We start from the raw sequence: 24,724 nt of genomic DNA, 5'->3' as shown, positions 1-24,724 counted from the left end.
GCCTTTAGTAGAACCATTAGCCTGAAGTATCTTAATAATTGGAAGAAAATGAGATTCATTTATAAGTTAGACGTTTAAATTACAAATATATAGATAATTACTATTTTGAGAAAAACAAGTAGAGAGAGGCAGATTTCAGAAAGCACAGCCCAAGGAAAATACAAGACCACCAATCATGAAAGAGGTTTTACCATTTACAATTACCCTACTTGGAAAATACTTTGCTAAGAAATAAAGTAGTAAACATAGTTGGTTTTAAAGTAATGACTTTATTAATAAATATACATCCATATGATGATGTAGATACAAATCATGAACACTACTCCATTCCCATACACATAATTGCACACGAGTAGCTCAAGTTCATGGACATAAAAACATACACAGTATCTATTCAGACTTTTTACAGCAGAGAACAGCGTGCTTATATCAGTTAACTGGTAATTATTTTCTCCATAATTACCTGTGGAAAAAGGAAACTGTGAAACTCAAAGAATCAAAGTGGTCTGATTACTATAAATCACACGCTTGATTTACTATAGCATTAAATTTTCCAAAAATTAAATACATTATTTGTGAGAGCACAGATTTATCTACTTGGGAGTAGGGGGGAAAAGCAAAGGAAAGATTTAGATACATCCTAGAGTTTAATAGCATATAGTTAAGCTATAATAAAAACAAAAACATAATAGCATCAAAATATCTTACGTTCAAGGGAAAAAATGTTTTGAACAACTGTTGTGAATTCTTATATTGATAATTTACTATAAAGGGATCATAAAATTTTACTGCATATATAGACAATGACTGGCAGAGTAGCAGTTATTGTCAATATCCCCTGAATTGTTCTTTTAAAGCATCTTAGAATATAAAAGAGAAACTCTTTTTTTCTTTAGCTCATACACTGGTTTTTCTTACATTGGATGAATCACCTTTAATCTAATAAATGGATCCAGATAATTTTTTTTCCTCCTTAATTCAAAGAAACGCTATTATTTCATGAAAATATACATGTAAATTCACATAAACATTAGTTTGGAATGAATATTACTTTTACTACTTTAACAGATGTTTCTTTTAAAAAGTAAATAAAAAATATAAAGAATTTTTTAGTCTAACTGAAATACTGATTTTTAAAACATCCCCAAATATTAAAAATTAATCACTTATTTTCTTCCAATACACTGTGCTAGCATTTTTTTAAATATCCAGTGCAAAACTCCAAAGATAGTATCAAAATCATCCCACGCTAAAGATTAGTTATGCAAGGTTACAGCTGTCAAAAAATGGAAGTTTCATCTGTATTAGCTCCTAATTTGTTAATATAAGAATAAATAAGGCATGTTGAAATATTTTTTAAAGAAAAAAGTAAAGCAAACTTACTTGAAGAGCAGATCATTTTCTGACCAAAGTTTTAATATAGAATAGTGAAACCTATTTTGTGAAGAACAGAATTACACAATATAAAATTACTAATTTACCTTTCAAGGAACAATCATACAGTGGGAGGAAAAGGCCAGTTTTCCCCAACTGATTATATTAAAGTATAGGCAATTGTTTAACATGCTATTTCAGTGTTTATCATGACAAGAGACAGTGTTACAAAAGATGCACAATGTAGTCTTTATAGAGAAGTAAAAATATTTTGTATTTTAAGACTTCATTCATGTTATCATTTAGATGTCTTTCTCTTCATCATGGCACCAACAAACTGTTCACAAGGAGAAAAGGAAGTGCAATCAGGAGATGCTCATCAGCATACAGATCTAATACTCCAGGTAACGACTCACATGAACACAGAAAATTCAGCTTTTTAAATGATGTTATCCATTCACAAAAGTAGCCATTCGCCCCCCCCTTTTTTCCTGGGACATAGCTCCTGATGTTAATAAACACTGTTATGAACATATTTCCTTTAGTTGATCTCACCATTTCATTAACTTGTATATAAGATTCATCATACATTAACACACCTGCTTTATCTTCTGACACACAGCACAGCACCACCGAGTAGATGTGCTGGAGGATGGAGAAAGGGGGAGGGGAATGAATGTAGAAAAAGGCAGGGAGAAAGAGCATGTATAACAAAATCAGGAAAGCAAATAAACCGAAAGGGAAATGTCAAATGGGTGTCCTATAAAACACAACCTGCAACCGAACCCTTGACAGTGATATACATAATTCCATGGAAGAACATTTAATTAAACAACTGTTTTCAGCAATTCAAAAGAGGATTTCTAAGCAGCCAACTGCTGAACATCATCTTGAGAAACAACTAAATGACAGATACATAATAAAAGTGGATGGATGAACATATGAATAAAGACATAAGCATCTGTGTGTCTGTCAGAAGTTATACTGTTCTAAGTAAATTATTTAAAAAGTTTTATATTTTAAGCTTCTGCAAGAAGAAACTCTTGTAGCAATTTAGCTGCCAGAATGTTACAACTGATTATGTAGTCATCCAACATTATTCTCTATGGTTTGTGCAAAGCTAAAATTGTTGAGGTCACTGTCTTAGATGCCAGTGCACACACAGTCCCCACATACAATGCAACACCTCTTACTGTAAAGAGCAGCATAAAGTCCAGCTCATTGTGTCAGGCATCACTGGAACACCTGAAGGCTTGCTGCTTTTTTCCTGATAAAAAAGGTATGAAACATGACATCCATTTGCAGTCAGAGTTTGCAGTAACTGAGAGCAAGCCCAAACAACACAGTATGTGCCCTTTTAAAATTTTAATTATTTTAAAAGTTTTGGGGTCCTGCAAATCTACATTATAATCTCAAAAGGCATTTAAGCTCACAAATACATATACACTGTAACTTTAAAGTTCAGTGGAATTTTTTTTTCCAAATCCAAAGTTTATAATAGTTTATTTTATTTAGAACTCAGAATAAATAAAATGTATATTAACAAAGAATATTACTTTCAGAAAGAGGGAAGAGAGATATCCCTGTCCCTTCTATACGTATCTACCTAATACGTTTTTTTCTTTCCTATCTATTTTGCTTCTAAAGCAAACACTGTCAGAAAAAAAATTTATTTTGAATGAAGTGGTCTCACTAGAGCAACCATGAGATTTTTAATTAAACTAACATATTTCTTACATGTTTCATGCATAGATGGATTCCTATATACTTCTTAATATTTGGGTTCTGACAGTCAGAAAACTACATTTTGTTTATACCAGTTTTACGGTCTACCATTCAATTTTTGTCCTTTGGTAGATACAGACCTGAAACCACAGTAACTGCTAATGCAATGGGACAATTTATCAGAAAAAACTAAAAAATATTCTTAATGAATGAACATTAATAAATGCTTTAAGCATAATGCTTTAAAACTAAGTATATGAAAGACAAAATGTAGTAACTATAGCAACATGCAGACCTTAAGAATGTTTCTTTTCCTATTATATTAAATATGCTATTCTCAGAATGCACTGTATTCAATATTTCACCAAAAATGTAATGTGCAGTTTTTATAAAAAAGTTTATTTTTTTTGTAGATATGAATTGTTTGTAGTGTTTGGTATACATGCTCTTAGGCAATTAAAAAATACACAACCTAACATGGCTGAAAGGCAAACACTAAAGAATTTTTAAAGGAATAATAGTTAAATCAATTAATGCCATGTAGATCAATAAATAGGAAGCTGCTTAAACCTAGAACGTTAAAAATAAGATTTTTAACATATGAAATCTAAGTAAATGCCAAAGCATACAAATATCTGTGTCTTGTCTCATGAACATGTTACAAAAAAACCTCACAGCCACTACCTCAAGTAATCCTGAATCATTAGTTTGCTTTGTTCCATCAGTTAATAATACCTTAGATATTATCTTTATTATATTGTAAGCTTACTTCACAAACTAATAGGTATAACGGTTTCAGTTGTTTAGTACATGAAGCATCTATTTAGAATGACCCAAAAGTAGTAATGAAATGAGACACAACCATAACTCTAAAGGAAAACAAAAATGATTTAAATAGGTGTTACACTTGAACCTATGTACAAAGACAATGCCACTGCTATGCCCTGAGTGCATCTGTCAGCATATGACAGTTTCTGAGCAAAAGCAGGAAAAAAAAAATCAAATGGGAAAACAAATTTGGAAAGCCCAGGCCATAAAATCATGTATGTCAAAATAAAACCAAGAAGCTTTGGAATTATTCACAATCTTCCTTCTAAACCTGGCCCTCCTTTCCTGCCTCATTCACTCATTGGGCGGCTTGATTTCGCTGCTGGTTTCCTCTACGCCATGAACTGCTCTACCATGCATCATAGGGTAAGGAAAAGCAGCAGTCCCACAGCCATAACCAAGATCGGCAAGACGGGATAGAGCTTTAATGCTACCTGGAGGTCTCCCTGGGCTGACTTTGTATCCCGCAGCTTTAGTTGTACCCAAAGGTCTGCCTGGACTTGTCTTAAATCCAGCTGCTTTGGTGGTTCCCAGGGGTCTGCCCGTGCTGGTCCGGTATCCTGCTGATTTGGTGGTTCCTGAAGGCCGGCCACGCTTACCAGATCGGTTGAGATTTTTCTTTTTCTTTAGTTCATCTTTTATCTCTATGCTTCTGCCACTTGTAGTCTGCAAGTGTGTTTCATTTAATGGGTCTTGCCTCTGACAAGCCATTGGTTTGTGGCTGACTGTGTGGCTGTATTTGTTTTGCTGGGAGGAATATATGTCAAACTGATCAGCAGCTCTCATGGCATCTTCACTGAGGCAGGAAGGTTTGCCAGGCCCACAAAAAGCTGGATTACTGCTGGCAACGGGATGCATCATTTTCTACCAAAAATAAAAGACAAATATGCATAAATACACATATACAAATATATATCTGTATGACAGCATTTAGTGGGAAAACAGTCTGTCTTCCAACAACTATGCAGGCTCTCTAAAATTAGCTGACAGGCAGGACTCCAGGCCACTTATAAACAAACACACATCAGCAGATTCAGATACTTTTTTTTCCCCTCAATTTAATCACTGGCAGGCACAAATGCCATGCAAGATAACTCTAGTTCTGATTTTGTAGTTACAATGTTCTCTACTTAGGAATTAGCAAAGTGTGTACATGAAATCTGCTACATTTTGTAGGCTCTTTTCTTTTAGACTACTAAATCCTAAAAAGATAATAATAAAGACAAGAATTGTTATTAACATGATTCTTTTTTTCTTAAGTTTCCCTAGCATTCTTAGAATGTCTTCCTTTGGCCTTTCATTATATTTCCCACATGTATACTTCTGATCTGGCCAGTTTTCACAAGGTGGACACTTCCTTATCATTATCATCATTTATTATTTATACAGAATCCTGAGTGTATGTTACACTTTACAAAAGATAGAATGTACCGAGGAAAGAACACAATCTGTTGGCCAAAGGTACTGACTCCCTCTAAACTATTCTATCCAAACAGGAGGCAATAACAACATAAAGGGTAAACAAAGGTTTCCATTAGGGCTTCCCTGGTGGCGCAGTGGTTGAGAGTCCGCCTGCCGATGCAGGGGACGCGCGTTCGTGCCCCGGTCCGGGAAGATCCCACATGCCGCCGAGCGGCTGGGCCCGTGAGCCACAGCCGCTGAGCCTGTGCGTCCGGAGCCTGTGCTCCGCAACGGGAGAGGCCACGACAGTGAGAGGCCCACGTACCGCAAAAAAAAAAAAAAAAAAAAAAAAAAGGTTTCCATTAGCTGAAATAAGTGAACATTTATAGAAACTACAGAGACTTATACTACAAAAATATGTGTAACAATCATAATAAAATACTTTCTTTTTTTTTTTTGGTACACGGGCCTCTCACTGTCGTGGTCTCTCCCGTTGCGGAGCACAGGCTCCGGATGCGCAGGCTCAGCGTCCATGGCTCATGGGCCCAGCCGCTCGGCGGCATGTGGGATCTTCCCGGACCGGGGCACGAACCCGCGTCCCCTGCATCGGCAGGCGGACTCTCAACCACTGCGCCACCAGGGAAGCCCAAAACTTTCTATTTTTAAAGTGTGGTTATCAAGACAAAAAGTTGAATGTGCCACACTGCTTTCTCCCTTGACCATAAATAATGATGTGGATCTTCTTCCCTTACAAGAGCTCTGTGGCTTATTAACAAACAGTCCAAACTCTCTATCTGTGAATTGTTTCTCTATTTAGCCATATCATTTATACACACAGAAAATGAGAGTCTATATAGACTACAGTATTATATTTCAACAAGGTAAAAAACAAAAAAACCCATATGGGTTCCAATTCATATTTTGAAAGAGTCACAAATGTGTACGAAGGTCCAGCCCCAAGTTGTTAGAAGTTCGCCTGCACCTTTCATAAATGTAAAATTGTACCAAAACCTCAGTTATGAAAATAGTTACTCCCAGAGGCTAAGAAAAGATAATCAATGTGAGCCAAAACCACTGCAAATTTATTTCAGTTATAAAGGTAAAAGGAAATGGAAATGAAGTCAAAGAACTGAATTCAGTTACATTACTAAATATTTGCTGAGAATCAACAGATATAGAGCCACTGGCCAGCTAGCTTAAAGTCTTAACTATGAAGGAAAAACATTTACAATGAGAAGCTACTTGTTTATGGCAGAAGCCTTATAGACTTGAAAACATAAAACAAGAGTGAGCTAAACACAAACATTAAATGGAGTGATTCTTCACTTATTCCCCAAGGATAGAGAATGAGTTTATTATCACTTCATTTGCTCAAATTCTAATTTCAGATGAGAAATAAGAAGAGATCTGATTCACTTTGTTATAAAGCAGAAACTAACACACCATTGTAAAGCAATTATACCCCAATAAAGATGTTTAAAAAAAAAAGAAATAAGAAGAGATCATCAAGATGTGTTCCAAATGTAATGATATTAGCTTAAAGTTTTTTCAGATTTTTCTATGTGCCAGGTAATAAGTTTGGCCCTTTGCACATTATCTGACTTAATCATCACTACAGTTCAACTCCATGGGGAACATATTGTTAGCTCTGTTTTACAGAAACTGAGGCAGGAACTTTAAGCAACTTGCCAGGGTCACACATTAGGAAATGGTAAAGCCAAATACAAATTCAGATAATCTGACTTCAGAACCAACTGGGGTTCTCAACAGCACCACTATCATTTGAGCCAGATAATTCTTTTGGGTGGGGGCAGGTGGAGGATGGGGTTGTCCTGTGCATTTTAAGATGCTTAGCAGCATCCCTGGCGTCTACCCACTCCACCCTCTTGATGTCAGTAGCTACACCCTCCTCTTTACCCTCCCAATCTGTGACAAGCAAAATATTCTCCAGACATTGCCAAATATTCCTTGGGGGGAAAAATCTGCCACCTATCATGGGAATCACTCAGCTATACTAAAATGAAAACAGAAAACTCAATTTCAAATACTCCTGTTGGTCTTCCCTGGTGGCACAGTGGTTAAGAATCCACCTGCCAATGCAGGGGACACAGGTTCGAGCCCTGGCCTGGGAAGACTCCACATGCCGCGGAGCAACTAAGCCCAGGCGCCACAACTACTGAGCCTGCGCTCTAGGGCCGTGAGCCACAACTACTGAAGCCCGCCTGCCTAGAGACCGTGCTCCACAATAAGAGAAGCCACCTCAATGAGAAGTCTGTGCACCGCAACGAAGAGTAGCCCCCGCTCGCCGCAACTAGAGAAAGCCCGCGCACAGCAACGAAGACCTAACTCAGCCAAAAATAAATAAATAAATAAATTTATTAAAAAAAATAAAACACTCCTGTTGAAGTTTTTATTCACATCTTAAGCTCCTACCTCTCCAAATATCCATAAAATCTGTTGATAACTTCTCCAAATAATCATAAAACCATTCTGTGGATAACCTCTCCAAATATCCACAGAACCTTTCTATTGATAACATCTACAACATCTAAATCAAATAGATTTGTTTTCCAAATTGAAAAAAAGCCAACGTTGGGATTTGTGAAGGGACCAACCACATTCCTCTCCCCTACAAGTTATAAACTAACTGAGAAATATACACAGGAATTAGATAGGAATCAAAATACTAGTTTATTGCCAATAAAACTAGACTAGAGCCCACATGCAAATACAAAGAGAAACACACTGAGACCTTTGAGCAGATTATAAGAGAAAAAGTGGTCACTTTTTCTTTCTTTCTTTGGGCCGTGCCCTGAGGCTTGGACCACACAGTGAAAGTGCCGAGAGTCTTAACCACTGGACTGTCAGGGAATTCCCAAAGTGATCCCTTTTTCAATTTTATTATTCAGAAATCACCCTGCTGGAAAGCTCTAGTATAAAGAGATAGAAAGGTACCAGTTCTCTTCCACAAGTAGCACTGCCAGTAAAGGGAGGAAATGTTTTTTCCTATAATCTGTTTCAATGGTTTATAGCTCATTCCTTTTAAGTTCCTATCACTAACTTACCAAAATCTTCCCTCTGGACCTTACTTCCTTTAACTTCATTTTCTCTTAATATATCAGAACATTCACCATCTATTATCACTCAGGATATACCGTCTCAGCTTACATTATGTTAGGCTTTCAGAAGCAAGATTCTGCCACATATCCTTTACTCAGGCAACCAACACTGAAGAAAAACACACCATTTAAACAGTAGACCTGCAATAAAAAAAAAAAAAATCCACCCATCTTCAACTACTTTAATCTTCTCCAGGAATTTATGAATTTGGTTTGTATTATGTTAATTAACTTCCGACACTGCTCACGTTTATTGAGGGCCAACTCCATGCAAAACACTATTCTAAGCATCAGGACACAAAATAGACAGGAGTAAAGCTCTTTATCCCAGGGAAGATAGTAAGATACTGACTTAAAGAACATTTCTAAAGGGCAAGTCTTCTATATGTTCTATATTTTCCTTCCCTGCTACCACCAAGAAATCAGTACGGTATTCTGCTTACTCAATTACTGATTAAGAAGCTGGACAAGAAATTTACTATGACTTTTACTCATGTAAATAGTTAAATAAAGGGGCTTCCCTGGTGGCTCAGTGGTTAAGAATCTGCCTGCCAAGGCAGGGGACATGGGTTCGAGCCCTGGTCCAGGAAGATCCCACATTCCATGGAGCAACTAAGCCCGTGCGCCGCAACTACTGAGCCCGTGCTCTAGAGCCGGCGTGCCACAAATACTGAAGCCCACGCACCTAGAGCCCGTGCTCCGCAATAAGAGAAGCCACCGCAATGAGAAGCCCGTGCACTGCAACGAAGAGTAGACCCCACTCGCCGCAACTAGAGAAAGCCCACACGCAGCAACAAAGACCCAACACAGCCAAAAATAAATAAATAAATTTATTATTTTTTTTAAGTTAACTGAAACAAGAAACAGAGCTAAAACCAATCCCTTTCTACTTTCAGGTGTCAACTTTTTAAGATGGGAGTCAGCACCATTAGATCCTTGTGTGCATAACCATCATACATAAACACACGCACACACACAGGCGGGCGCATGCAGAATTTGTATGTTTTGTTTGTTTGTTTGTTTGTTTGCGGTACGCGGGCCTCTCACCGCCGTGGCCTCTCCCGCTGCGGAGCACAGGCTCCGGACGCGCATGCCCAGCGGCCATGGCTCACGGGCCCAGCCGCTCCGCGGCATGTGGGATCTTCCCGGACTGGGGCACGAACCAACGTCCCTTGCATCGGCAGGTGGGCGCTCAACCACTGCGCCACCAGGGAAGCCTCAGAATTTGTATGTTTGTATGCAGTATGTGCATATACAAGCATTAATCCTACATTTAATAACGCCTCCCTGGTTCCACCTCAGGGCTCGCCAGCTAACTGTTCTTTCTTGAAAGACTCTTCCCATACTATGGTACAGAGTTCATTGAAAGCATGCAGGCCACATTTCTTAATAGAGTCAGAATGAATACTACATTTCTAGAAAGTTTGGGCTGAACGGAATACAAAACTAGCAAAGGTTAATAATCTTTTAAAATAGTTCACTAAATATAAGGGAATCAACTAAGAGCTTCGATATATTTTAACTATGACTAAATTAGAATTCTTAAAAGCATATGCTAAAACTTGCCATCCCTGAAGCTGTTTTACTGCGTATTTAACCCCTGAAGTCTTTCCGTGGGCTGTTCTTTACGAAATAATTCCTTTTCCTTCTCCTGAATGTGGCAGTCATCACTGTCAACATAAAGAACTATTTTTAGTAACTTCACAATGCATTCATCTTTAAACATGGAGAAAATCTTCCTTTCAAGAAAACCAAGTTCTGCTCTCTTCCGAGGAGCGAACACCACATAATTCTCAGAGGTTATTTCAGGTCATTTGACTTGTAACAACTAGCTAAAATCATATGTGATTTTATAATTCTAAATGAAAGTCCATTGGTGATCGACCTCAATCACTCAGAAAGTCTATTCAGCAAAGGCTAAAACAAATGCCAGTAGCGACGCATCCTGCTCCACCACGGAAAGTTCTGATACTAGGAGAGAACATAAATAACGGTCTTCTTTGTCTTCTTTCTACTCTTTAATTGTGCCTCCACGGCGCAGTTTCCCCAGTGCCGGAATCCTTATTTGACAAGAGGTGTTTAAAAATTCATTACCTGTTGTGCCCGAAAGCGATTATTAATGTATCAGCAATAAGAACTTTGCAGCAAATACACGCCCACACTAAAGAGAGGGTTGTGAACCCTCTTCGATAATCATAACTGATAGCCCGCTGTCGTGCACCGGAGTTCTGCAAGCTGGTCAAGTCCACAGGCCACTCCATCTAGACGTGCATCTCGAAGCCAGCAAGCATTAATTTAAAGTGATGGCGGGGAGGAATGAGGATTCTGACCTCGCAAAGAAAAGAAAGGGTGACCCCTCCCCCCGCCGCAGGAGGAATTTCCCCTAAATAATGGCTTCAAGCCCGGAGAAGAGCAGGCTACGACCGGGGTCCCTCCTCTCGCTCCGAGCTAGGCCAGAGCCCCTTCTCAGGCGCGGGTCGGAGACCTGTTCTCACCAGCTGGCTAGGCCCTCATTCTGGCCCCCTCCTTGCCTTCTCCACGAGCACCCGCCGCCCCGACTCTGCTCCCGGCCAGTCTGACAAACCCCCGCGCGCCCACCTACCTCAGCCGCCAGTAGCCCGGCCCCTCAGCGCGCCTAGGGGCTGCCCATCGGCTGGGAACCTCACGCTGGCGCCGCTCTCTTTCCAGCCCGGCGCCTCTACACTGCGCGTAGAGCCCAAAACAGAGGGAAAAGCAGGCAGGGCGGCGGCAGCGGCGAAGCGGACGCTGGTTCACAGCTCCGACCTCAACCACCGCTCACAGTGCACCACCGGACCGAGCAGGAAGAGGCCACCACAGCCGCGTGGAGCAAGCAGCGGCGTGCGCGAGCTCGCGAGTACCGCGCACGCGCACGCACACGCACACGCACGTCGCGAGACCCAATCTCCCGCCGACGACCAGCACGCAAGCCTGGGGAGAGTAGCCCAGGGAGCCGGGCTGCGCTTGCGCGGCACGGGGACGACAGGAGGTGGGGCTTAGGAAGGAGCTCGTTAGGCTCTGGTGCAGATTGCACGAGCAAAGGGATAACTTCCTAACGTGGATCTTTCAACCCAATCCTGTGATGCTGGATCTACTACCGACCCCATTTTTCAGATTACAGGACTAATAAATGGTGGAGTCAGGATTTGAACCCAGCATTCTTGTTACAGAAACTGTGCTTTTAATCACCGTTGGCAAAAAGATTTATTAATCCCTTATTGTGCTAGGTGCTGCCCAAAGCACATTAAAAGGATTCAGCCTCTTTTAGTTACTTACGAATGGATGGGGTGAAATCTCCACCTGCAAATAAAATGGGGAATATTCAAATAACATGAGGCGTTTGGGGGGGGCCCTCAGTCCTAGCACCATGTAATAATGAAAAGCCTCATTTCGTGAAGCTAATATTAAAAGTTTAACAAGTTTTTATATCCATGACCTCCTCTGAATTACCATATTTTTCATTCCACCATCACAGGAAGGGATGGGACAAGAATTAGCTTGCTTACAAAATCTCCCCTTCTATGTAGCTGTTGCGAGATTTCTGGCATATGGGTCACCCCATACAAGCCACTTAGCAGAAGGGATTAGTTTCCCTGGTTCTTCGGTCCGTTAATTCTAAAATGTCAGAAAGGAGAGGATCCAGAATTAGGAAGGCTGCCGAGAGGAAGACACTTTTTTTTTTTTTAATAAATAATGGTTGTTGTTTTATTTTATTTTAAAACTTTTATTTTTTCCGGCCAGGCTCTGCTGCTTGCAAGATCCTAGTTCCCAGCCCCAGCAGTGAAAGCGCAGAGTCCTAACCACTGGACCACCGGGGGATTCCCAGGAAGACACTTCTTTGACAGCATGAAGAGGCCAGAGGCAGGTGCTTATCCCTTTTGCCCATGCAATGAAGACTGTTTGAGGAGATAATTCTTAACACTGAATTGCACCATGAGCACAACACTTGGTCCAGTGCTGCTGTCAGCTGGAAATAAAGAGCAACAACTTTTCTGGGTGAGTACACAAGCCAGGAGGCAAACCAAATACAGTGCATACAACAGGCAAGCTCAATCATTTTTTGGCAAGCAGGGTTTTGTAAAATGATTCTAACAATCATTCTAATTACTCCTATAGAATACTAGAAAACAGGACTGATCATACTATTGCTCATATATAAAAGGAGAATACCAAAATAGAAAACAGCTAAAATATGCACACAGATTTTAGGGGATATTAAGTAGCCTTCCAAAAAACTTTTTGAAAACAAGTTTTCTCTAAGGAAGTTTTCTTTTTTATTCTTGAAGGGAAATGTGAGAATGCACTGCTGTGCTGCCGTACCATGACTATTCCAGATCCATAACTTTAAACTTCCAACTGAAATGGTGTTTGTACATAAAACCACTTAAGCAGAAAACTTTTGTGAATTCCCTGGTGGTCCAGTGGTTAGGACTCCCCACTTTCACCACCAAGGGCCCAGGGTTCAATCCCTGGTCAGGGAACTAAGATCCCCGCAAGCTGCAAGGCGCGGCCAAAAAAAAACTTTCACACTAATAAGGTCAAATGATTTGCAGGCCCAATGGGGAAGTAGCCAGAGTAATGGAGGAAGTCAGACATTCCCGGGTTTGAATGTCTTTCTGCCATTCACCTCCTATGGTACCTCGGACAAGTCACTGCTTTTTCCAGAAGTTTCCATATGTGTGAAATGAAGGGCTGTGAAATAAAATGAGCTAATAGGTAAAGAAAGATGTGGATTTAAATCCTCAGTCTACCACTTACTAGCTGTGTGACTATGGACAAGTAACTAGTTAATTCAACATATTTATTGAATTCAAAGTACAAGCTATGCAGGACAGACAAGGTCCCTAACATCAGGAAGTTTACATTCTGGTGTGGTAGGCAGAAACTCAAAATAATCAAAATACAGTGTTAAATGCAATGATCTGGTGTTTTCGGGTAATTATCTCAGGTTGGTCTTCATGAGGTGCTATAGTACACAAAACACAGGTAGATAAATGGATATGCTTTTTTCAAGAGCATATCCATTTATCATCACTTCATTTGCAAAAAGCACACTTTTAATTGTCACACTATTTGACTTACCTCCAAACATTTCTTCAATAGTGTATACCTGTGAAATACGATTTGGACTCAGTTCGACATTTTTCATTCCTTCTCCAAAAACCTCAGCCTGGCCCAGAGTAGGCCAGATAATATAGACAAACCACTAGTTAATAAGACTTTTGCATGATAAGCAGTGATTGTATACATGTGAATGGAAGGCCATAAAAGGAATATTCGACTAGAGTGGGAAACTGGCTGCCCCTAAAGACCTTTCAATTAAGGCAACAAGTGTTCTTAAATGCTATTCATTTGAACCGAAAGATATCCATAGGAAAAATGAATCTCACTTTCTAGATTTTATCAGTAGCCACTGACTGTCCTTGCTAGATATACAGCTTATAGCAATACTGAAAGACACAGCAATATTGAAAGGTAGCCTATGAAAATGCACTCCCATTCACCCACTGTAATAAGAGTACTAATATTTATTGAATGCTTACCATATGCCAGGCAGTTTTTATATGCTTTAATGCTTTATATGTATTATTTCATCTTATCCTCACAAAAACAGATAGGTATTATCTCTATTTTATGTATGAAAAAAATGAGACATTTTAAAGCATTTAATCAACTTGCCTAACGTTGTCCAAGTATCACCCAATATGTGAATTTATTTATAATTATGTATATGAACTGTTATTCTAAACTGTAATAATACTATACATGATAGATCATGTAACAACATATTATAAAATCTACTCAAAAAATGTAAAGGATGAGATTTAATGTGGACTTTTTTTTTTTTTTTTTGGCTGTGTCGGGTCTTAGTTGCGGCACGCAGGCTCTTCGTTGCAGCGCTCAGGCTTCTCTCTTGTTGTGGCGTGCGGGTTTTCTCTTCTCTAGTTGCGGCGCGCAGGCTCCAGAGCGCGTAGGCTCTGTAGTTTGCGGCCCGTGGGCTTGGTAGCTGTGGTGGGCGGGCTTAGCTGCCCCACAGCATGTGGGAACCTAAAAGATGAGATTTCAAAGAAGAAATACAAATAGAGGATCCAGTGTTTTCTCCCTTTTGCCAATGGCTTACTAAACATGTGCCCCACTTTGAAGACCACTGCTTTAGATAACAGGCAGTCAAAATCCAAGAACAAAACAAAGTGAAGATTATCAGTGGCTTTCAAACTTGAATATGTATCACAGAATTAGTACCATCCCAAACACACTTATAATAGCAACTCTAGACTGTAAAAAGTTACAGGGGAGCTTGGGCTCTCTTTAAAGACATCCACTCCCCTGCTCTTTCCATGGAGCTTTCCAAATCTGAGACTTGGGCCGTGGGCTGGCTTGGGGGCTGGGGAGGACTCTTTTTCAAAAGTCTACAGTAGAGTTCTAGGAATCTCAGCTCCCAGAAGCCTCCCTCAGGCAAAGGCATGGAAAGAAAATATTACCTTCGCTATTACCTTGCACTGGCTGGACACAGGCACCTGAGAGCCTCCTAGGAATTCAGGAATAAAGGCCAAGGACACTTTAACACCCAAGGCTGCTAGAACTGCTGGGAGTTGACAGGCTGCAAAAAAATCCACCTACTACCAAGTGCCATGTTCAAATGACATGCTTTTTCTGTGGTCAAAGAGCACATTTTTCATACTGAATCCTCACATTTTCTTTATTCTATAATAGGCAAAATTGTGAAAAGGGACTAATACTCAAAACATGAAGTATCACGTATTTCCATTTATTAAAGATAATTAGGATTTTCTTAAATTTTGAAACTCTATAGCTTTTACAGTAATCCTAATGATATCTGCGAGAGTAACTCTGAGTTCCAGTTTTCCAAAGGGGTTAAAACTTTTTTTTATTTCACATTTTTATCCCTCTAGAAGAACAAGGTTAACACAAATATAGAATTTTTAAAGGCTTGAGCTTCAAAATCATGAACTTCTATAAGCTTATGCCATATTTGGAAGAGAACAAGGTCAAGAAAAATAATCAAAAGTAAATTCCTCACTAGTCATGTGATTTGATGGTATGCACTTACATACCAGTTTGGCCATAAAGCCCCAGAAAGGTGAGACCACTGATATTGTTGGGATATTGCAAAGAGTTCATTTGCTTACACTTTTTCTTCATGTCTCTACTTGGACTCCTGCTCAAGTAAAATTATAAGTTGATACAGAAAAAAAGGACCTTCAAATATCTGTAATTGGTAATACACCAGGGAATCTTTACCTAGTGATGGAAATGTAGCCACCTTTAGCTCCAGAGAGCTGGCCTAAAAACACAGCATATGTTTCACTAAGCAACATGTAAGATGTTGCTATACTCCAAGTCAAATGCCTCACTCCAGTGAGAATTTATTAAGGTTTTCTGGTGGTTACAACACCTAAACTGAATAAAATGTTAAGACATCCCCTCTACCTATCCACACACATTCATCCGTTCTCTTTCTCTCTTTATATTTACATACACACTTTTTTAAAGGTTAACTTCAGCTTTTCATGCCAGAAGCAGAAGGCATAAGAAAATGTCAATAGATTCCAATTCTTACATAAAACTATATACCACAATGTGAAGAACTGGTAGCTCCAGGCTCAGTTCTAAGAGGAAGAGTATTCTCATTGACCACATTGGGCTAGCCACTCAGAATTCACGCCTGCTACATGTACTTAGCATCCATCATCTAAAAAGGACCAGAATGGGGCATTTTACTAAACAAAATATAGTTTTTTACCCTGGACTTCACTTCAACTACCATTTTCCCCCCAGCCCCTATCTTTTTATTTAAAAATTTTTTTAAACATCTTTACTGGAGTATAATTGCTTTACAAGGTTGTGTTAGTTTCTGCTGTATAACAAAGTGCATCAGCTATATGTATACATATACCCCCATATCCCCTCCCTCTTGTGCCTCCCTCCCACCCTCCCTATCCTACCCCTCTAGGTGGTCACAAAGCACCGAGCTGATCTCCCTGTGCTATGCAGCTGCTTCCCACTAGCTGTCTGTTTTACATTTGGTAGTATATATATGTCAATGCTACTCTCACTTCGTCCCAGCTTACCCTTACCCCTCCCCATGTCCTCAAGTCCATTCTCTACATCTGCGTCTTTATTCCTGTCTTGCCCCTAGGTTCATCAGAACCATTTTTTTTAAGAGTCCATATATATGTGTTAGCATACGGTATGTTTTTCTCTTTCTGACTTACTTCCCTCTTTATGACAGAGTTGAGGTCCATCCTCCTCCCTACAAATAACTCAATTTTGTTTCTTTTTGTGGTTGAGTAATATTCCATTGTATACATGTGCCACATCTTCTTTTTCTATTCATCCATCGATGGACACCTGGGTTGGTTCCATGTCCTGGCTATTGTAAATAGTGCTGCAATGAACAGTATGGTTTTCTCAGGGTATATGCCCAGTAGTGGAATTGCTGGGTCATATGGTAGTTCTATTTTTGGTTTCTTAAGGAACCTCCATACTGTTCTCCATAGTGGCTGTATTAATTTACATTCCCACCAACAGTGCAAGAGAGTTCCCTTTTCTCCACACCCTCTCCAGCATTTATTGTTTGTAGATTTTTTAAAATTTCTTTATTTTTTGGCTGCATTGGGTTTTTGTTGCTGGGCACAGGCTTTCTCTAGTTGTGGCAAGCAGTGGCTACTCTTCATTGCGGCTCGCGGGTTTCTCATCGCGGTGGCTTCTCTTGTTGCGGAGCACGGGTTCTAGGCATGTGGGCTTCAGTAGTTGTGGCACACAGGCTCAGTAGTTGTGGCTTGCGGGCTCTAGACAGCAGGCTCAGTAGTTGTGGTGCACAGTCTTAGTTGCTCCACGGCATTTGGGATCTTCCTGGGCCAGGGCTCGAACCCATGTCCCCTGCATTGGCAGGCAGATTCTTAACCACTGCACCACCAGGGAAGTTCCTGTAGATTTTTTGATGATGGCCATTCTGACCGGTGTGAGGTGATACCTCATTGTGGTTTGATTTGCATTTTTCTAATGATTAGTGATGTTGAGCGTCCTTTCATGTGTTTGTTGGCAATCTGTATATCTTCTTTGGAGAAATAGGTCTTCCGCCCATTTTTGGATTGGGTTGTTTTTTTTTTGATATTGACCCCCAGCTCTTATCTTAAACAAGTGCTATGTTATCTGCCACTAAAGGACTTCAGCTGATGGTTTTATAAAGCAAAGCAAGGCATCATAGGAAAAAGAGCTCACATACAGACAAGTTATAACTTTGGAGGCTTTGCTCTCTAGCATGTGTTTCTTAAGGTGCTGATGAATTATTTAGAAGTGGGCTCCACAGCTGGCTTCGTAGGATTTATACATCCCAGGTACTCAAGAGCTGGTTCTGCTCAAACAAAAATTTCTTTGCACATAGGGGATGCCTCCCTCAAAAGAAGGACTGCAGTCACAGGTATACTGTGACTACCAGTTCAATACCACGTGCATACCAACAAGGCTAGTAAGGTATGAAATATATCAGATAATAAACTGTCTAAAAGGAGTTGAAGAGAATCTAGCCGTTATCATTTCATTCTATACTTCCATTTTCTAAGAATGAGTGTCACTGTGATAAAACACCAACTGGCACATGGACCCATTATTTCACCTACAGCCTATCTTAGGCCAAATACAAACACCATTAAAGACTAAGAGCCTTCTTCAGGAAGATATTTTTGGATAGAACTATATATTTTCTGTTGCTAGAATTTTTTTAAAAAGATACAGAGAGTATAATACCTCTCTCACATGCCTAGCAATGTAAACAAAATTAGATAAACAGCAGAAAACATTTCAGCAAAGATAATTTTAGGAAAACTCAGACTAAATTAACTTTATCTTATAAGGAATTTAGAAAACATGAGCAAATATTGATATTGCATTAAAAAAACAAATTAACTGGTACGTCATTCAAATCTTAAAAATCAAAGAGTGTGACACTAAAAAAATGTAGTAACAGGGGCTTCCCTGGTGGCGCAGTGGTTGAGAGTCCGCCTGCCGATGCAGGGGACACGGGTTCGCGCCCCGGTCCGGGAAGATCCCACATGCCGTGGAGCAGCTAGGCCCGTGGGCCATGGCCGCTGAGCCTGCGCGTCCGGAGCCTGTGCTCCGCAACGGGAGAGGCCACAACAGCGAGAGGCCCGCATACAACAACAAAACAAAACAAAACAAAACAAATGTAATAACAGAGAAATGTGCTTCATTTTAACAAAGTACTATCAGTGGCTTATTACAACTAGATATACAAACATAAAGGTAATAATGCTAAAATGATGTAAAACTCTGAATCTCCAAGTGATGGAGTAGACTGAAGGGAGCACCAATTGCCATCAATGTGGGACTGCAACATATTCTATCAAAAGAAACAAACTATCACTAGATAACAAAAATAAGGATATAAATAAAATGGGGGAGGGGGGAGGAGCCCAAGGTGCCTGAAATCTTATAGTAAATGGTTTATTTGGTTCTGTTGCTGTGTTGTGTCTGTTTTCTTCCTCTAAGAAAAAAAGAGGATATGCGAGGGATCCAAGAATATTTCCAAGTTATACCTTAGATTTTCATTAAGGATAACTTTATATTGAAGAAATCATGATTGATACTCCTTGTCACTTTAACCACCTAACATACTATTAAAATAATTTAACAGCTATAATATTCTTTGGTTTTTTTCTTTTTTAAAAACTCTAAGTCAAGAATACTCAAGGGAACTTCTATATCTTTTAATTTAAGAAATACATCTATTTAATTCCTGAAAATTTTATTTTTTCAAGAAGTGACAACAATATGAAGTTCTAATACACCAGGAGTCTTGAAAAAAATTAGGTGATCCAATTATAGCAATTTAAATTAGAATATTCAGGAAATATATCTGAAGGCTCAAAAATATAATTTATGATTCTTTGTGAACTGAATTTCACTGAGAAATGCTTAAAGTCTAAGTTTAAAATGTGAGTGCCATTATGCTTTTTTTAAGAAAGAAAATTCACAACCTATTCAATAATCCTGAAGAAAAATCAGATTGGTATGATGTTTGTATGTACAGATGCATAAACGAACACTTTCAGGGGAAAAAAACAATCATATTAATATTTATAGGCTACAAATCACTTTCTTTTAAGGAAGATTAGAAAAGAGTTAGTAGCTAGGCACAGAGCCAGAGGTTGTTAGGGGAACCTAAAAGTAGTAAATACTAAAACTCTTAGCAGTGTAAAGGAATGCAAAACATTCTTATACTACAAATTTTTAATTTTACAAAACCAAAAACCAGTCCAACTATGGCCCATACATGATAATAAAAATTGAAACAAAAACTGAATGCATTTTGTAAAAATTCTATTATAATAGTCTTAAATATAGTTCATATTGTTCCACTGAGTCAAGTAAGATTTAAGCTCAAGGTGGTCACAAAATTAGAGAATTTTACCTTTTCTGAGGAGATTATCACAATTTCATTGCAAGAAGATAAGGTGAATAGCCCCTTAGCGACTTATATACTTTATTTCCTTCAATGGAAAGTCCAAATATTTTAATTTTCTTACGCTTCTGGAATATTATCCAGATTTACATTAAAGGGCACTTTAATGAAAACTTTAAATATAGTTTGATAATTCTGGGGATACTTACTGAAAGAAAATTCATTAGCAAATACTGGTTTCTTGTATTTAAAAAAAAAATCAGCAAGAAAGAATTTTTAAAATCTTAACTTAAAATACACTGTAAACTGCAGACAACAACTGCCACATGTATCACAGACCAGCACAGGTAAAAAGTTTTTTCCAGATGTTTTATAAGACTTTGTATCTTCCTTTATTTGTTGGTTGGTATGAATTTTGCTACAAGAGAAAATAAAAGGCATATGATCAGTAAAAGGGAGGAAAAAAAAATATGTTAAGTAATTTCCTTTACAAACTTATAAAACTATCAGATATTTAAAATAAAAAATATTAATATTATATTGAGGAAGAAAGAACTATTCAACAATCATCTCCCTGTGTTCACTCGACTGTTCCTTAACAACGGTTCTGAACCAACTTAATGGTGGTGGCATTCTTTTTCTATCACTGCTTGGTGAAAGTCACTTGATTTAAACGTTGTTTTTATTCTTCCCTCTTGTTTTGTGTACCTTCTATTCTTTGAATTTTTTATCCACCCGAAAGAATGTTCTGTAAGGGAAATTTTAGAAAAGCCCTCAAAAACACATTCTTAGAGAAAGGATAAAGTTTCCTTTCAAAGGGTCCTCATCCCAATGTACACATTGTAGGGAGAGTTTACAGGGATGTGTCTGCTTCCTTTGGAAAGGTGGTCTATAAAAGGCCGCTTTATCCAAAATCAAATTAAGTCCTCATCAAAGTTTAAAAACACTCAAAACACCTAAGTTTAAAAACACTGGCAAAAATGTAGAGAAACTGGAATTTTCATACACTGCTGGAGGTAATGTAAACTGGTGTAACTACTCTGCTAAACTACACATACCCTGTAACTAGCAATTCTAGTCCAAGGTATATACTCAAGAAAATAATATATTAACGTGTACCAAAGAGACATGGAAGAATGTTCATAGAAGCATTACTCATAAAAACCAAAAACTAAAACGACCTCGACGTCTAAAACATAAATTAACTGTGGTATATTCACATGCTTAAATACTGTACTATTTAATACTACTGATTTCCTCAAAGTAATGTTGAGTGAAAGAAATCAGATATAAAAGAGTACACAGCATTTGATTCCACTTACATGGAGTTCAAAATTAGGCGAAACTAATCTGCAGTGTTGAAAGTCAGAATAATGTTACATTTGGGGGCAATGAATAGTGACAAGGAGGGGCATGAGCAGGGCTTCCGGGATACTGGTGATGTTCTATATTTCTTCAACTGGGTAGTGATCACATCAGTGTGCTTATTTTGTGAAAATTCATCAAACTATATGTATATCATTTGTCTACTTCTCTTATTTATATTATAGTTCAATAAAACATTTACTAAAACAAATAAATAAGTCCTTGAGGTTTTCACTCACCAGCCGGATCAGTTCTTCTTTTATAAGCCTGGTGATTTCTGCCTTTGCTTTCTGCACAGCCAGTTCATTGGCACCTGGTGAGTGAGTGGAGAACATTATTTGTATTACTAGATTTATGCTGGATGTTTATCCACTGCCTAGAGATCAGTACGTGACTTTCAGCAACATTGTACTACTTGCCAAGGTAGTCTTTCAATACCTGGTGGAACATCATCTACATTGTATCATGGCTGCTTATTATTACGATTACTTTTAGAGTTTCAAATGTAGCCAGTGACGTTAGTATTAAGAGTGTTAAGGTTAGTGAGGTACTAGTGTTACAAGTTCTTGGTATGTTGGTATGCAAAGAAAAGATAATTCGCAATTTGTCCAGAAGAGAAGAAGAAAAAGTAAAAGGAAAATATAACTTCCTAGGTTCATTTATTTAGCAAATATTTATTGGATGTTTATTATGCTCTTTAAAGTCAGCAAATGTTTTGGAAAAGTGTCACCTGAGCAAAGTCTTAAAGATGAATGGAGGACTAGCCAAGTTGGAGGAGGAGAGATGACATGAAAAGTATTTTACAAAGGGAATCATGTGTGTAATGGTACAGATTACGAAAGTCATGCTTAACTACTGAAAAGTAAGAGAGGTACAGCATGGTTGAAAAATTTAAAAAGTGTGTGAAAGAACACAGCAAGATAGCCAAGTAGATGAGGTAGGCTGAAGACATCTGTATAGTTATAAATTCAAGAAACATTAAGCACCCACCATGTATGCTATTACTATAAGAGATTCATTATACAAAGTACTCATTCATCGCTTTATGATCTTTTGGGCTATTAGAAAAACAAACTTGTAAAGATATTACAGCAAGACGAGTAGGTAGTAAGTAGTCTACCAGAGCAACTTTTATTACTACTATTTTTTTTTCCCAAAATGTGTTTAATGATGCGTCTTTTTTTTTTTTTTTTTGCGGTGCGCGGGCCTCTCACTGCTGTGGCCTTTCCCGTGGCGGAGCACAGGCTCCGGACGCGCAGGCTCAGCGGCCATGGCTCACGGGCCCAGCCGCTCCGCGGCATGTGGGATCTTCCCGGACCGGGGCACGAACCCACGCCCCCCGCATCAGCAGGCGGACTCCCAACCACTGCGCCACCAAGGAAGCCCTATTATTTTTTTAATAAAATTTTATTTATTTATTTTTCGCTGCATTGGGTCTTCATTGCTGTGTGCAGGCTTTCTCTAGTTGTGGCAAGCGGGGGCTACTTACTCTTCGTTGCAGTGTGCAGGCTTCTCATTGTGGTGGCTTCTCTTGTTGCAGAGCACAGGCTCTAGGTGCGCGGGCTTCAGTAGTTGTGGCTCGCGGGCTCTAGAGCGCAGGCTCGGTAGTTGTGGCACACGGGCTTAGTTGCTCCACAGCATGTGGGATCATCCCAGACCAGGTCTCAAACCCATGTCCCCTGCACTGGCAGGCAGATTCTTAACCACTGCGCCACCAGGGAAGTCCCCAGAGCAACTTTTAAATATCACTTCTTCCAAGAATCTTTCCTAACTTCTCCAGGTGCGGTTAAGTGCTTTTTCCCTCAGGGCTCTCACAGGATTATGTTCATACCATCATGAGAGCACATATTTTTTTTTTGGCCACGTGTGCGGCATGCGGAATCTTAGTTCCCTGAGAAGGAATTGAACCCCTGCCCCCAGGAGCGGAAGTGTGGAGTCTTAACCACTGGACCACCAGGGAAGTCCCTGAAAGCACTTTTTTTTTGCGGTACGCGGGCCTCTCACTGTTGTGACCTCTCCCATTGCGGAGCACAGGCTCCGGACGTGCAGGCTCAGCGGCCATGGCTCACGGGCCCAGCCGCTCTGCGGCATGTGGGATCTTCCCGGACCGGGGCACGAACCCATGTCCCTTGCATCGGCAGGCGGACTCTCAACCACTGCGCCACCAGGGAAGCCCCTGAAAGCACATTTTTAAGGTAGAATGGACAAGATGTTTTTTCTGACTAGATGTGAACAGTGAAGAAGAGGAACAAAGATGCTAAGAGTTGAGCAGCAAGTAAAGAAAATAACAGGTAATAAAGGAGATACTGAATCCAAGAGGAAGAACAGGTGCTACTATTAGCAGTGATAGTGGATGAAATTCGATTCTGAGATCGTTGTGGCTGAGGTGCTCAGGGGACACCAAGTTGGAAATTTCAGTAAGGCCAATGGAAACAAGGAGCAGAAGTAGAGGAGAGACGTAGATTAGAGAGCCATCAAGGCTAAGTGTGGAGGGATTTGAAGCCAGGGGACAATGCCAGGAAGTAGGTACATCTAGAGAGGTAACACAGTGCACATCTATAAAAGGAATAGAGCTGGACCAAAGAAGCAGACTAGAGATTAAGGACTAGGAGTGAAATGTCAAAGAATAAAAGAAGAACTGGGGTTGTAGAGAACTATGTTTTTATCATTAAAAAAAAAAATGATGGCATGTGGAACTTCCCTGACCAGAGATCGAACCCATGTCCCCTGCAGTAGAAGCTCGAAGTCTGAACCACCGGGGAAGTCCTGTTCTTATCATTTTATGTAAGAAAATCAAATAAGGAAAACAATTCACAAGAAATGGGAAAATTTCCCCCCTTATTAGATATGCTTTTTCAAACCCATAGAGAGGAGAGGAGAGGAAAGGACGAAGGGAGGAGTGGGAGGGAGAAGAGGAAGAAAAGAAATGGGAGGGGGGAGGGGAGGAGGAGGAAGTGGAGAAAGAAGAGGAGGAGGAGGAGGAAGAAAAAGAAACAGTTTAACAACAGGAAGGAAAGGGCCATGAGTACGGCTGTGAAGTCAGAGCAACATATCTAATCTAAGCCCTACACCTCGACCAGCCACTGACCAAAACATTTTAAAGCTGTGGGTGCTGGAAGGGAAGAAAGGTAGATGAACGTGGAGCCAAGGGTATAATCAAGAGCCAAGCCAGAATGAAAATTATTTAAAAAATGAAATTCAGGAGGAAAATATGCTACTTGGCATGAGTTGATGTGTAGCCTGTTGACATTCTCTGCTGTTTTAAAAAGAAGGAAAATGATACTCCCACCCAGCTCCAAGTGAAGAGCAATTTTCCTGCGTTAGTTAGAGCCTGACCATTTGGACCAGTTTAAATTTTTGACTGACACAGCTTCTTTAGGTAATAGGTTACATATGTTTATAAGCTGTCATGAAAAAGCGGCATTTCCTTTCATTGGTCCCAAAACAA

The 24,724-nt window shown here is 39.5% G+C and overlaps 2 protein-coding genes across 12 annotated transcripts in view; both read right to left on the bottom strand.

Annotated features, from left to right (window-relative positions):
• Nucleotides 1–249: 249 nt before the first annotated feature.
• Nucleotides 250–16,414, bottom strand: C3H5orf24 (chromosome 3 C5orf24 homolog). 7 transcript variants are annotated; one of them, XR_016392464.1, is made up of 5 exons: nucleotides 11,050–16,408; nucleotides 4,362–4,791; nucleotides 2,568–2,641; nucleotides 1,974–2,019; nucleotides 250–1,711 (listed from the first exon to the last, which is right to left on the bottom strand). XR_016392464.1 is itself a non-coding variant. In XM_089908473.1 (4 exons), exons 2-3 carry the CDS (start codon nucleotides 4,786–4,788, stop codon nucleotides 2,601–2,603), a joined length of 468 nt encoding a protein of 155 aa, XP_089764599.1. In that variant the 5' UTR covers nucleotides 4,789–4,791; nucleotides 11,050–16,409; the 3' UTR covers nucleotides 250–2,019; nucleotides 2,568–2,600. The 7 variants fall into 7 exon arrangements, 4 of the variants coding, with proteins under 4 accessions (XP_089764599.1, XP_022444547.1, XP_030618600.1 ...); XM_089908473.1 differs by having other exon boundaries at nucleotides 250–2,019; nucleotides 11,050–16,409; XM_022588839.3 differs by lacking the exon at nucleotides 1,974–2,019 and having other exon boundaries at nucleotides 11,050–16,409.
• Nucleotides 16,415–19,975: 3,561 nt separating this feature from the next.
• The window catches only part of DDX46 (DEAD-box helicase 46), a 58,378-nt gene continuing 53,629 nt past the window's right edge, over nucleotides 19,976–24,724 (bottom strand). For all 5 annotated transcript variants that reach the window (XM_089908444.1, XM_022588836.2, XM_022588837.2 and 2 more), the window contains 2 exons: nucleotides 21,516–21,589; nucleotides 19,976–20,329 (listed from right to left, as the gene is read on the bottom strand). In XM_089908444.1, coding sequence (XP_089764570.1) covers nucleotides 20,282–20,329; nucleotides 21,516–21,589 — 122 coding nt within the window. In that variant the 3' untranslated portion in view covers nucleotides 19,976–20,281. The remainder of the gene's footprint in view (nucleotides 20,330–21,515; nucleotides 21,590–24,724) is intronic.

This window comes from Delphinapterus leucas, chromosome 3 (genome assembly GCF_059928025.1).
Source record: "Delphinapterus leucas isolate spDelLeu-1000000601 "Yukka" chromosome 3, BTC_Dleu_Yukka2, whole genome shotgun sequence".
Classification (NCBI taxonomy): Eukaryota; Metazoa; Chordata; class Mammalia; order Artiodactyla; family Monodontidae; genus Delphinapterus; species Delphinapterus leucas.
Note: the sequence above shows the minus strand (reverse complement) of the source record. Positions and strands in the feature narration are given on the sequence as shown.